Below are 14,783 nucleotides of genomic sequence, written 5' to 3'. Positions count from 1 at the left end.
CATTCGTGGTATGTCTACTTCGTAGATATCTAAGCTTTTGACGGTGCCATAGATGAAACTAGATGTGATCCGCTTGGAAATCTATCCAGCCGATGTTTCCCGCCTTGCCGTCCGGCGTCTGGAACACCTTCGCTGGTGAGTCGTAGCGCCTGTACTGCTTCTTGTCCATGACGATGGTGAACCCGCCTTGTGCACGGCCGGTCGCGTTGAAACCGGGTCCAAACGCCTTGTATTCGGCCATGACTGTCTGGTTGGTGAACCGGCTCACGCCAGAGACGACCCAATCGATGTAGCCGCTGGGCTTGATACTGCCATCCTCGTAGGTATTGGCGAAGATGGACCGGTGCAGACTGTTCCATGGCCGGCCCAGAGCACATTTGCCCGCAATCGCCGGGGCAATAGATGCGTTCGCCGCTCTCACAGTCGAATCGACAATGTACACGCCGTACTGGTTCTCAAAGGTGGTGTTGGTGCCCTTCCACGCGGTGATACCGCCGCCGCAGCTGCGCAGGAGGATGTCCGACGATTGGATCCAGGCGGTACCGAAGCCGTACAGGAAGTCGGTCTGGCCGGCGATGATGTTCTTGTAGAAGTAGGCGTTTCCTAGCTTGCCAACGTACACCTGTGCATGGTCAGTTTGTTCCGTCCCTACAACCGACTAGAAGCTTGGGTAAGAGACATACAGTATCCTGGTAAGAGTAGAATCCGCAGTAGTAGAAGCCGCCGTTGGCGCGACTGAAGCTGAGGGCATGCGCCGGTCCGGCAGAGTAATCGGCCCATGTGTTGCGGAAATCGATGTTGTAAACCCTGAAATCGATGTTACCGAACGGCGTATCCTCCGGCACCGGATACCCCGTTGGCCCCGAGCCAGTGTAGCTGGCCTCGAGTGTAGGTGAAACAACCAGCACGCTGGAAAAGACATTGTCTACGCTCTTTCCGGTGTTGTCGTGGTTCGCTTGGGCCCAGGTGATGGTGACCTTGTTTTTCGAGGCATCGGTGACGCTGTCGGTCTGACCAAGCAGGGTTATAGGACCGGAACGGGTGACATTCAGCTGCTCAGTGTAGTTGCCTGCCAGTATCAAAATGGTCTGCTTGCTGTTGTCATTCGGCAGAGATTCGATAGCAGCCTGAACCGTGGAGAAGTGGGCCTTGGGATGAGATTTGGAGACGATGACTGTTCCCTCAGGGCAATTTCTCAAGGAGGTCTGACAAGCGCGACGAGATGAGGAATACAATGCAGCCGTTCGTCCAAGCACAGCCTGCAGAATCACCGCAAGAAACAAGAGATAAGACTTCATTTTGCCTTGACTATGCAGATTTCGTCACCCGACGCTGAGTGTCCGCGCTCCAGCACGAAGGTCACCCGGGGCGACATCTCTTATATAGTCTCCTTGCTCCGGACGATGACCAACGCGTTAATTGTGCGTCTGGAGAAATTTGGAGAAATTGCGGGGGGAGAGACTGGGGTCGAACAAGTCGGGAGAGTATCCCCGCTGCTGGCAGTGCTTGGAACGCGTACACTGGCGAGTGTCGGCCGGGGAAACAGGCATGGCGAAGACTCTTGGATACACATCAAACCATCAATCAGCCAATTGCATTTGGACTCTTCCCCTGGCAGAGGACTTCCCATGGCAGAGGAAAACTTCCCCGCCGTCCAGGGCAATTTCCCCAGAATGGCACGGAAATCAATTGCAGCGGCGACGGAAAATTGGATTCCACCTGTCAGGTTTGAAATGCTCGATGAGGTGCAAACAACGGCCTGTTTCTCGCTATCAATCTCAAGGTACGTCCGTCTAAGCAAACAGCTGAATCTATCTTCCTCAAATTGGCTCCAGCTTGATGGTGGTCCTGCTGACGGCCTGCAAAGTATAATGTGTGAGTGACCCCGTCAACGGAGACACAGGCGGAGAATTAGGATGGCTCTGCTCTATGTTGAGCCTTGCCTGTCCCGCGCATATGTATCTCTAGTGTAGATCTAAAGCGTACCAATTATTGCTGAAGATCACTTAGATTGCTTGAGGCAAGCATAGTAGACGAGTCTCCACGCCCATCGCTGCTGATAGGAAGGGCTCAATGATATCACGAGACGAGGGTCGGTAATATAGCCATGAATGACGTTTCATCCGCCGTTGAAAAGACTTGAGCATGAGCAGCGGCAAATGAAGATCCAGTATGGTGATGGTATGGTGATGACAGGAAGATACTTTGCTTGTACCTGGTTGCCTAGCTGCCTGAGGCATGACTGCTGACTGCATACCTTACTTCTGCAGTGGCCATATCCACAAAAACAATAATAAGCCTCTATGAGAATGTGGTTACTTGAGCAAAGCTATGAACACGGCTCGAACGGCACCATAGCAGCAATCAATTCAACCAAGCTATCAGCACTTGGTTCATCCATGCTCGGCTACTCGCGACTATTACAGCCGGATTATTGAGTCTTGCGCAGATTAGTCCGGACTACTCAGCGCCCATCATATGGTCAGACCGCCAGCCGCGATAATCAGACAATACCAAGAACCAGATAAAGGTGGAGAAAGTCCGAAAGAAGAAATCAAGCAGATCGAATCAAGAGTCCATCGTGAGTATTACGACGTGCGTCATGCATCCTGAACGACTGAATGAGACACCAAAATGGGCAGGTCGCTGAACGAGCTGACGCTTCGGGTGAGAGCTAGTTGCTACACAGTTACCGCTCTAGCAGACTAGCAGGTCGAGCTACTGCACACTACTGCCAAGAATGACGATAGTTCCTGCGTCTTAATCTATTCATCCTACAGATCAAGGCGCTGAGAGGCTGGAAGCTACCTCGGCAGAAGCTCCTTCGGGCGGGCTCCGGACACCAAGTGGGATGCAAACTGCGCAGTAGCCAGTAGCAGGCTAGCTACTGCAGTTCTGCTCTTGTTCCTGGATTAAGTGGAGAGACTATGCAAGAGAAGTGGAGCATAGCAAATACGACGGTCGATCTAAATAGAAGAAAAGGGGGTAGCTCTGAAGCTGAACTGGAGCTTTTGCAGGCTGGAAGCGAATGCCCCTCCGCGTAGGTTTGCTGCATCAAGGGAAATTTTGGAAGAGCAGTTCGAGGATGGAAGAAATGGAGAAAACACGAATAACTTCTTGAAATCGCTTGATTCACTAAATTTACCACTATTAATGACATACATACATGTAAAGAAAAGAATTGACTCTATGTAGAGACAAATGAGAGAGAAAAAAAAGTCTATAATACTGGTAAAAAAGGTAACCAGCCGAAGCCCAGCCCTATGCATGTATGCTCAAGTGATATCCAGATGAGAAATTAGTAGTGAGAGTAATCAAGCGTTTACTCATCTTCCTCCTCCACCTCGGCACGAGCTCCGAGAGTGTAGTAGGACTTGCCGTTGGAATCGGTCTCATGCTCAACAGCCAGCTTGGAGAGGTGGGCAATCATGTTCTCGATCTTGGTGTCAGCCTTGGAGCGGGTCTTACGGCCGAGGTTGTCAAGGGCGGGGATGATGGTGAGGATGTAGTAGACAACGGCGATGATGATAGTGACACCAATGGAGTAGGCCCAGATAACAACGACGGTGACGATGTCGACATCGCCGTTGACGGAGAACTCGGCGTGGCTGGGAGGGCTGGTCTGGCGGTAGCCACCGTTGAGCCAGCCGAAGACACAGAAGAGGGTGGCGAGCACATCGACAAGGAAGATGGCACCAACCAGCTGCCACGAAGGCCAGGTCTTACCACCACGGGTGACGAAGATGAGCCAGTTCTCGGTAAGGGCGACCTCAAGGAAGATAATCTCCTGAGGAGAACCGAAGTTCTGGATGAAACCACCGTTGTCCAGGAAGAGAGCAGCACGCATGATCCAAGTGGCACCAGCAAGCAAGATACCGAGGACGACGGAGATGACCCAGATCTTAGGCAATTGCCACTCGACAGGGCGCATTTCGTAGTGGGCATTGTCGTAGGCAACGGCGATGGTGGCCAGATCAGCGAACAGGGCGATGAAGACAACCAGGTCGGCATTGAGGGTCTCATCAATGATGATCATGGAGGTGACAAGGTAGATCTCAAGGTGGAGACAGAGGGCAATACGGTACTGAATATAGGCCTTCATACGCTGGAAGATCTGACGGGCAAGCTTGATGGCATCGACGATGGTGCTGAGACCGGGGGCAAGGAAGACGATATCAGCAGCAGCCTGGGCAGCCTCAGTGGAACCCTCGACGGCAATACCACAGTCAGCCTTCTTCAGAGAGGGAGCGTCGTTGACACCATCACCAGTCATGGCAGTCAAGTGACCACGCTGCTGCAACATCTCGACGACCTGGTACTTGTGCTCGGGGAAGACCTCAGCGAAACCATCAGCCTTCTCAACGAGGTCGTGCTGGGCAGAGCCGGCAAGACCACCGTGGATCAGACGCTCGGAGTCGTAAACCTTGGTGCTCAGGGCAAGCATCTTGCAGGTTTCCTTGGCAATGGCAAGGGCATCACCAGTCAACATCTTGACAGACAGACCAAGGTGCTGGGCCTCAGCGATGGTGTGGGCAGTATCCTCACGAGGGGGGTCGAACATGGGGTACATGCCCAGAAGTTGCCAGGGCTCGCCCTCCTTCTGGACGGCAACACCAAGGGAACGGAAACCACGGCGAGCGAACTCAGCGGCCTTCTCACGGAACTTGGCAGCCTCCTCCTCAGAGCACTGAGACATGTTCAGGATGGCCTTGGGGGCACCCTTAGCACAGACGTAGCGGACACCGTCGCAAGTGCAGATAGTGGTGATACGCTTGGAGACGGGGTCGAAAGGAGTGTACTTCTCAGTAACCCAGTTGCGGGAGAGAATCTCACGGGCCTTGGGGTAGCGGCGGAGAGTCAGGATCGTAACCTTGTCAATGGGGTCGAGGTTCTTGACGTTGTGGTTGGAGGCAATAGCAGCAACAGCCATCATCCAGTTGACATCAACACCCTCGTTGACGTAGGGTTCACGGATGGAGAGCTGGTTAGCAGTGAGAGTACCAGTCTTGTCAGAGCAGAGGATGTCGACACCAGCAAGAGACTCGATGGCAGTGAGCTTCTGGACGATAGCCTTCTGCTCGGCAAGGTAAGCGGCACCGACGGCGAGGGTGGTGGTGGTGACAACGGGCAGACCGACGGGAACACCGATGATCAGGAGAATAAGAGTGTAGTGGAGCAGGTTGTTGTCCTCGTTCTCGGGAGTAGCGATCTTGAGGTGACGGTAGAAACCACCAATCCAAGCGGCGAGAATCCAGAACATGACGAGAACGAGCAGAGTAGTACCAATGTTGTCCATGACAGCCTTGAAGTGACCCTGGTCCTTGGCACCCTGCACGAGAGCAGCAGTCTTACCGACGAAGGACTGCTTAGCGGTGGCAGTAACGACAGCGTAGGCCTTACCACGCTTGCAGCCAGTGGTGTAGTAGCAAGTGTCGGCCATGTACTTGTCGACAGCGAGAGATTCACCAGTGATGGCGGACTGGTCAACGGCAATGAGGGAGACACCGACACGGGCCTCGATGCCACCGTCTTCGTCGTCCTCATCCTCCTTCTCCTTGAGGGTGTCGTCGTTGGCAGTGGCGAGGTACTCCTTGTAGGTCTCGAACATCTCAGGCTTGTCGTAGTCGCAGATCAGGCGAACATCGGCGGGAATGACAGTACCTTCCTCGACAATGATCTGTAATGAAGGAATGAATTAGTCCAGGTCAAGACGCTGGAAGAAATCGAGATCAGTCAACTCACAATATCACCAGTGACCAGCTCACGAGCGAGGATTTCCTGCTCCTGACCATCACGGATAACAACAGCCTTCATAGCAATATCACCCTTAAGACTGGCGACGACGTCGGCAGCCTGCTTCTCCTGGTACCAACCGACAGTAGCGTTGAGCAGCAGAATACCACAAATGACACCCAGATCAATCCAGTCACGAAGACCAGCAGCCAAAAGAACAGCCAATTCCATAACTGGACAATGACAATCGTCAGCATTGTTTCTTGGGAAGGACAGTCCTCCACCCCTGAAGAAATTGGTAACGTACCATAGAGAATAGGACCACGGAAGTAACCAATGAACTGAACGAAGAAGTTGGTCTTCTCGGTGGTCAGTTCGTTCCAGCCACCCTTCTTACGACGCATCTCGATTTCGCTGGAGGGGAGACCAGTGCGCAGGTCGGTTTCGAGCCATTCATCGGGGCAGAAGAAGTCGCCGGCTGTCTCAGTGTCCTTCCTCCAGAAGGCGTACCAGGGCTTCTTCTTCTCCTGGATGCTTCTAGCACCGGCACTGGAGGTCGAGCCGCGACGGCCATCGCGAGCAGTCGAGATGTAGCGGTTCAAAGCAGTGTACTCATCGAGGTTGCCTTCATTTTCAGCGTGACGAGAATGGTCACCATTCTCCACGTCGGGAGCATAGGAGATCCTCCGCTCCGCCATTGTTGCTTCGGCTCACAAAGCCTTTGGAACCCAACGATATGAGCAGATGCAAACAAGAAATGGCAGGAATGGCAAGAGTCGGAATATTCCTATAGAGAAGAAAAGAAAGAGAGAAGAGGAGGGGAATGAAGGCGAGGGGGGACGGGAGAATGTATCCTTTAATATTTGGGGGGGATTTGCATGGGAGCAGCACAAACACGACTCCCGAGCTCTAACGGGCGACCTTCCCTGTGCGTAAACCCACTTTTTTTTTTCTCTTTCTTTTTTCACCTTTTTTTTTTTTAATTAATTCAAAAGGGAAAAATAAATCCTTGTTGTTGATGGACTGGTGTGACCGGATAAGGTTTAGCCTGGATAGCCCACACCCTCTCGAAGGTTTAGAGTGAATATGGCTCTTTGCCTCCTCGGATTTTTTTTTTTTTTTTTTTTTTTTTCCTCACTCTTTTTTCCCCCATCCTCTCATTGCTTCCCTCGCACACACGGTTTGTGCTTAACGGTACGCCCGGCTTTTTCCTTGCCTTCTTTTCCTTCTCTATGGGCTTCTTCTCCAACCGGGCAAAGTGGATCCTTTGCTGAATGCAGTTTAGGCTCAACATGCCGGAAAACCTGACTTTTCCTTAAAAGATCACAATGATATGGTATCTTACCAGCGGTACAGCGCTCTGTAGCATCATTCTCACTCTCCTATGCACGATGCACTCGTATCGTCTGCTTGTTCGTAGAGCGGCGGATCGGTGCCGACTGCCGAGTTTGCCCCCCCCAAAATCCTCCACCCCCCTCCAGACCATTACGGTAAATCCAACTCCATACAGACAGCACGGAGTAGAAGAACATCTGGGGCACAGTCTTCGAGTGAATGAGGACTCTGTCAGCATTACATTTTTGATACAAAACTGTAAGATACCGCCGGGATATCGGCCAGCCAGCTCAATCAAGCCTATCTCGGAATAGGCGAAATGAAATTCCATACGCTATGAGTGGTTACCGTCTGCGGCTGGCTTCTCGTTAATTTGCCTGTCCAACATCACCTTCCCTCATCTTAACTATGCGCGATTTTCTTGACTTTGCGGATGAGGTCTGAGACGCGCCTTCAGTGTCATAACCTAACGCCCAGAAATCCTATTCAAGACTATTTGCAAGAGAAATTGCAGACCACTGAAGGACAAGAAAGGGACAAGAAGACGCTATCACATTATTATTGATGGACTAAAATGTTCTCATTATTATGTTATCTAGCTATGCAGCGTGACAGTCGGACATTGAGGTCATCCTTCTCATTCCCTTGCAGAGGGAAAAATGTTGTACCTACCTGGTAGACTTGGAGAAAGAGACAAACAGAGCAAACCCATACCAACATATTTCTTCTTCCAGTGTTATGGTCCGATGCCAGGGCACCGTACCGAAATACCTGCGGTTACCAGTACCACAGGACGCAGGGCCGTCCTACCCGATCTTGGAACCACGAGTTCAGTAAGATAGGAACGCAAGGGGCAGGACTTCCGCCAGGTATGGTCAAAACAAACACTTTTCCCTGGCCGATGATGTCGATTGCCTTGACTATCTTGTATGTAGACGCCGTAGATGCCTTTTGGCTTTGGATAACAGCGATGCCACTAACGATTCAATTGACATGGCTTGATCTAATGCCATTCAGAACATGCCTGGTTTCTAGAGCTAGAGCACTGTTTCAGCAGTACGCAGAACATACCCATACAGAAATAAAATACGTTATGTCATCCACGATTATCATGATTTGTTGTGAGTATTATTAGTCTTTTATCACCACCGTTATCTCTAGGATTTTTGTTGTATGGCCACGCACGCAGTGCCATTGTCACCACGGCCCCAAACAGCTACTCTTAATTTAAATGGTTTAACCAACTTTCCTCGACATCAGACTAAAACTCAACCCAGGGTCGATCGCTCTCTGTGCGTGCAACGACTGGTCACCCTGACCCCTCCACCCCTCCTTATTTTTCCTTGCACCAATCGCCCATCTGTCTAATCCTGATTGAGTTTCGTGCCGCCTTGTCTCGTGGAGTGCATTTCCCACGTCCACGAGCGTCATTTTATCTGAGTGGTGGACAAGTTGAGCCCAGCCCACAAGGCCTCGAGAGAGGCTCCTCTTGGGTCCTCTCCGATTATTTCCCTGGTATTACTATTGAGATATGATCCGCATTTGATTTGCTTGGAGAGAGCACTTCCGGACAAGTAGCTACAAAAGTAAAGGCTGAATGCGAGCAAATCAGCGCTGTTCCTTTTACTTGAGACAAAATGATTTCATGGGCTGTGATTGAGCTCCGTAGTTTGGCCGTCATTGCTACCTATGATATCTCTCCTTCTATGAAGGGTGCAGGGTGCACGTCTGCGACAAACTTTTTTTACCTGGCTGAGAGGGCTGGCAAACTTTCGCCTGACTGTGCCGACGATGTCCCATCCATCTGGTTGACAAGTTGACACTGGCATGGACCACACAGAATCTTGGAAAGGGTGCAGAGCACATGTAGATACTTTGTACTTTCTGTTCCGTGCCCGGAGACTAGAGACAAGGTTGCTAAAGATCCCTGCCAGATAACCTCGCTGGATGATGATGGTGGTGGCGGATATCGCTTCTGAAGGACTGTACCATCTCCTACTATCTATCTATCCAGTAGCGTGTATCTCATTCTGATTGCTCACTTCCAACCATCCAGGATTAAGCTGAGGTACCGAGTTTTTCGTCATCATAACGATATCGACGCCAGCCAGCATCTGACAGAATCAGAATTTTCTCCATGCAGTATCTACACCGTAAGATGGTCGGGATACGGCAACAAAAAAAGGAAAAAGTTTGACTATGATCCTCAACCCTCATGTCAGAACGGCGCCGGCAAACCAGTTGCCTCCCGGTCAGCCCTGGGAGGATTCCATGCATATGCCATTGCCATGAGCTCGTCACCTCCCCGTCTAACTTTCGACATCGGCTGACACCGTGCATCTGCTCGCTCGTAATTCGGAGACTTTTTCTTTTTCTTCTGGCCTGTATCTAAATCTTGTCTGCTTCCAATTACCGCTTCAGGCGAGGTCCAACATGGAAGTTCCATGATCGTAGTGAACCCCAAACCTCATCAAGCTTCATCGCGCATAAGGCTTGTCTCATCCTAGGTGATGGCAGCAGTTCAGCGAACGGTGGTGGTTGGATTTCAGTATACCGCCAAGTATCTATCTACCTTAGTATCCCCAGTTTTTTGAGCACTGCACGGTCACTATCTCCAGTCTCCGGTCTCCAGGAAATCCAGGAATCCGGAGAAGCTTGGAGTTCCTGTGGCTCCTGTCGTTCAAAAATATAGATGCCTATTTCCAGGTCACGGTGCGGGATGGGTCATCGCGAACGAAAATAACCTTTTCTATGCTTAAAATAATTACTTATTCTTCGCCTACCAGACTTTGGTTCCGGTTGCTATTGTTTGCCTTGTAGGAAAATGAGGGGATACAAAAGGCTAGATGGTTCGTCATGTTTTCTTTTCCGCTGCCCCAAATCCAGCCCCAGGTTTTCAAGGGTCCGATGCAGTCAAAAAAGCAATAGGCAAGTGGCCGGCCATGGACAGATGGCACAAGACAACCGCGTGGCCATCTCTTCCTACGTTTCAAGTCCAGTTGCAGATTACGACGGTCGTTGAGCTGGCACAGTTCTATTCGCTTTGAGGGTCAAAGCCAACTCTAGGGTCTTCAGCTTCAACCTCTGACTCTGGGATACCCCTGAATTCTGACGCTCGACGGCTCACGGCTGGCATACTCCAGTCTCAAAGTCAATTGTCGTGGGGATATCCCTCATCGCTACTACTCCGTACTCCGTAGGAGCTCTGGCGGTCCAAATTTCGCACGGTGAGCCTACTTGGGTTGGCGACCGCTACAAAAGGTAAGTATAATCAACACTACGGAGTATCTAGCTGGATTCAATCGCATGCAGTAGCAGATACAACCCAAGAGCAATAATAATAACTATCTACACGGCAATACTCCGAAATGAAAATGCGATCCCGTAGTTCCTAGCCTCTGATGAAACAGCTTACCCAGTTTGGTTTGGCCGGCGCTTTCCGCGGCTGGCACGAAGCAATATTAATGAAGTCGAGGCGAAATAGTCAGGTTCTGGAGGGAGGAGCTCGGACTCGTCAGTCTTGAGTTAGTGGAACTACGATTGAAGAGGTTAGGCTAATGAGCGATATTAATTAGTGAGATTATTATTAGTTAGCTGGAGGTCTACGTTGCATGAGACACTTTGCTCCGAAGAACTAGGAAAGTTGTTTATTGCAACGAGGAGTGAATCATCGCAATAGCTCTTTTCCATGTTACTGCATGGATAGCGGTGAGAAGCACCAAATTCTCACTGTCTTAAGCCGTACACCAGAGAATGATGCAACAATCCAAGGCGAACGAATGAAAATGGTCGTCCTCGGTCGACTTGTCGACGCTTCATCCTTATGTAGCCCCGTGCGCAACGCACCCCCTAAACAAACAAATCAGCCACGGCCAGTGACCTGCAGACGCAATCCTGCTACTGCACCTTTTTCGATCAACTTTCCGGGGGATTCTCATCACTATCGGGCTTTCCTTACCTAGCAGAGTAAGAGCGCGCACGGCAGAGTAATGCACCCCACGTCAGCCAAGAGAACAGTAGGTAATGGTCTGGCGATCACTCAGGATGCCATCATCGGCGGATGGTTGCCGGCCATCGCAGCCATCTTATTTTTGCTCGTGAAGTGAAACCGTCGTCACGGTCATAGCGATGTTGCCTCATATTAATATCTATGATATTGAATTTGATGTCTCTGTCAAAGTAGTAGACTAGAGTAGTTGTGTAGCCAAGCTTACGAAATTATGGTGCAGGGCTGATTCTCGTCCTCTCTCATAGCCTATAGGACGCTACAACGCAAATGTATGGAGCTGGAAGTGGAGGTATCCAGACAACAGCGCAAGCTACGGAGTACAAAGGCTCGAAGCGGCGTGGAAGCGTCTTGAATAGTAACTCTCCACATTGAGCCGTGGAACGAGCGGTCCGATAACAGTGTAGTGGCGCTATCTGAGTGATTATTTTGGCTCAGACATGTTAGTCTCCCAGCACCCTGATACTTGTGTGCCGGTTCCAGTGCTTTCATGTTGTCCGACCGGCGGACCTGAAACTATCAATTTATTGCCCCGTACAGGGTACAATCCTGCATCCATACTCTCGAATCTGATACTGATATCTCTAACAACCATATCGACAGATCCATGGTTGAGGTAATTATTTCCGCGTTAAAACTCTGGTGATACACATCAGCAGCCGAGTCCGATGCCGGCCCGGTCGCACGGTTGTCCTTGTGCTTCGTGACAATTATCTAAATACAAATAGACATTTACCTGCATCCAGCACGTTGATTCAGGTTAGATTACCCATCTTGGTTACTGCAAAGCCTCGCGATAATCAAGTTCATGTATGGGACCCGTATTCGTACGGCTTGAAAATGCCTCGTCCTTGACCTTTTGCAGTTAGGTTAGCAGMGCCTACGTAGTGCGTAAGTACCAGCACAGGTATTCCGACCGTGCAGATTACCATACCAGTTACAGAGATGCCATGACCACCCTGCATCAATCACCAACTGGCTACCGGGCTGACATCTTGCCACTTCCTAGAGTGCTCGTTGTATCTGATAGGACTACAATCTGCAGCCCAGAGTCCGCCTACCCAAGACGGACAGGACAGAATCTACCTGCATTGGGATGTGGATGCATCGGGCAACGAAATCCGCTCGCCTGCAGCCGGCGTTTTCTCGACGTTTTCTAGAAACCTTCTGTGGGTGGGTGGTGCCATGGTTCAGAAGTTGAACACCCACGAGTGACGAGTCGTCATTGGGTCCTTGACTCCCTCCCTTTTTACCTAGCTGCATCGTCGCATCGAGCAAGTCTTACTACCCGACCGTAGCGAAGAATTCCAGCGTCCTCTGTAAACTGAGGTGCAGTTGCAACGATGAGCCGAATCTGATTATCATCTTGACTCAGTCTCACTACCTTACTGATGACTGATGAGATCATGGTACGGAGTACTCCGTACGGTACCATTGCTCGGTTGATCGGCAAATTGCACCCAACACCGAGACCGAGACCGACCTCGACGCCGCCGCCATTCTCTGAAGGCGACAGATTTGCACGCTTTGATTGACACTACAACCTCTACGTCATATGTTTCTGTACTCTGTAGTATCCCGTGTCTATCAGTCACCGACAATCATATGAAGCAATTTACGAGGGATCATTCCTGACGCGGCCGATGACCGATACAGTAGTACTATCAGTGACGGCTATAGCATCCGACTCAAAACACTAAATACTCTAGAGTGATTCATCTTGACTGCAAATTCGTCCTTCTGCTTGTGCGCGGCTAAGCTTAGTTACCGATAGGCACTGAGGGAGTTTAGAAACACACGGAGTGCTGAGTAATATTAATGGGGGCGAGGAAAGAGATTCCTGTTTCAGTTAGGCTCAGTCCGATAGGGTTACACTGGACGATGTATTTTGCCGATTCAGGCAAATGACCAGGGGGACCAGTTTGCTAAGCTTCAGATGTCAATACGCTCATATCTCGAATCTACTCCGTATAGTTGTCTAAAAATAAGGAAATCGACTCATGATCGTCTACTCATTAAACCAATTAACCAGTAATTCAAAAGCATATTGACTGAGCAGCGAGCAAGCGCAATCACAGAGTCCGAAGCTCTGACAAATAAGAAATGACAATAGCATCGAAATTACCCTTATTAGTTATTACTTCCACAGAGGGGACAATCCCCACTCGCTACTGGCCCCAGCCAGAAATAAATGAGATGAACCGAAGCTCATCCCGCGAAAACCGAGACTAATCAGCTAGACCGACTGATTCATTTGGCGCCCGTCTTCTTGGCTTCGCTCTGCGTTCTCGTACCTACAGTAGTTGGCTCCATAGTGCCATTCGGACTGGCACACTAGCTTCCAAAACGGCAAGTGGGCATCTCCCACTCACCGGTGCTAAATTGCAACCAGGTACGGACGGAGTAATCTGACGGCGATTCCAGTTGACTAACACTTTGGCGGTTAGTACCATTGTCATAGTGGTAATATCGAGCGCCCACCGGGACGATCGGCCTGGTTTGCGCGCCAAGCTGTCTCATCAAGGATCCTGGTGAGGGATTTTCTGCAGTCGTGCAGTGGGAGATGGCTGGGTGATTGACTGCATTACACATAGTATGGAGTATGGAGTAAATCAGCATGGCATCGCTCTGGGTATGCCATACCGCAACTACGGAGTACTACACAGTAAGAGGACAAGACAATCTTCATCTTGGCCCCAAGACGTGCAACTACCAAAACCAACTAGATTGAACCTTACTCTATAATTTGCATTCTGTAGGCGTCCCGTCGTCCTCGTAATAGGCGAATCTGCGGAGTACGGAGTAGTGGACTGCACCCCTTCCTCAGTCAATCGCGCTACAACCGCACCTGCAGTTCGCTTCACCCTCTCCCGAAAGGCAATTGACATTCTCGAGGTCTCCTGCAGCATCGTGCAGGAGCGGGATGAACTCCCACGCCAACCGCGGAATACCACTAAGACACGTTTGCCTTAGATTCTACGGTGCCACGTTCAAGTGCATGCCATCCGCCGCAAAGTGTCGATATGCAAGACGCAAATGTGGCAATTTGCATTGGCAATGGCAACGGGCAAGGTAGATGCACTCTCGGATGAGATCCGACTTTTCAAGTCCGCAGTCTGCCCCCGAGTCCGAGTCGGGATACTGTACGACTACGGACTACGGAGAATTCTGGAGATATCCCCTCGGGGTAGAAGCACTAAGCACTTGCAGTGGCAAGTCTGTAGACTGTAGTACCTCGTAGGCTCGTACGCGATATGGAGTATGGAGTATGGAGAAGAGAGACATGCTCCGTCGCATTAGGCTTAAAATGATGACCGGTCTTGAGGTTTACATAATTGGGGTACTTGAGTGAATGGCGGTTGTTACAGCAGAGAAACGGTACAGCTTCAACGATTGAGAAAGACCTGGCAATTGTTAATGGACAATCGGCATCATCATCCCTCAAAAAGAATACTCAAGGTGCAGAATATCGCCCAAGAGTTTTCCATGTCAGTTCGGCATGGCGACTCTGGCATCGGTAGGAATTGAAGACATCGGCCTACACGGCACCGCGGGAATCGGCACGTCCAGAAAAGTCAATTGGGTGATTGGTTTGGCACTACGCAACTGATTCCCTGAGTGAAGTGAACCATTCTTCGCTTGGATTCTATGGAGATTTGACAATGGAGTTTGAATAATTTTTGCTGAGGGTCTTTTGCGGCCCTACCAG

General features: G+C 50.4%; 2 protein-coding genes across 2 annotated transcripts; both read right to left on the bottom strand.

Annotated features, from left to right (window-relative positions):
* Positions 1-58: 58 nt before the first annotated feature.
* Positions 59-1,298, bottom strand: Aspvir_005249 (putative pectin methylesterase; the record flags this gene model as incomplete). Its single annotated transcript, XM_043268468.1, has 2 exons — positions 59-622; positions 684-1,298. The coding sequence occupies 2 exons, from the start codon at positions 1,296-1,298 to the stop codon at positions 59-61; spliced, it is 1,179 nt and encodes a 392-aa protein (XP_043124403.1).
* A 2,024-nt stretch (positions 1,299-3,322) lies between these two features.
* Positions 3,323-6,431, bottom strand: Aspvir_005248 (plasma-membrane proton-efflux P-type ATPase; the record flags this gene model as incomplete). The annotated part of the gene is made up of 3 exons (XM_043268467.1): positions 3,323-5,677; positions 5,743-5,966; positions 6,041-6,431. 3 exons carry the CDS (start codon positions 6,429-6,431, stop codon positions 3,323-3,325), a joined length of 2,970 nt encoding a protein of 989 aa, XP_043124402.1.
* Between the last annotated feature and the right edge of the window lie 8,352 nt (positions 6,432-14,783).

The sequence above is a fragment of the Aspergillus viridinutans genome (assembly GCF_018404265.1).
Source record: "Aspergillus viridinutans IFM 47045 DNA, scaffold_3, whole genome shotgun sequence".
Classification (NCBI taxonomy): Eukaryota; Fungi; Ascomycota; class Eurotiomycetes; order Eurotiales; family Aspergillaceae; genus Aspergillus; species Aspergillus viridinutans.
Note: the sequence above shows the minus strand (reverse complement) of the source record. Positions and strands in the feature narration are given on the sequence as shown.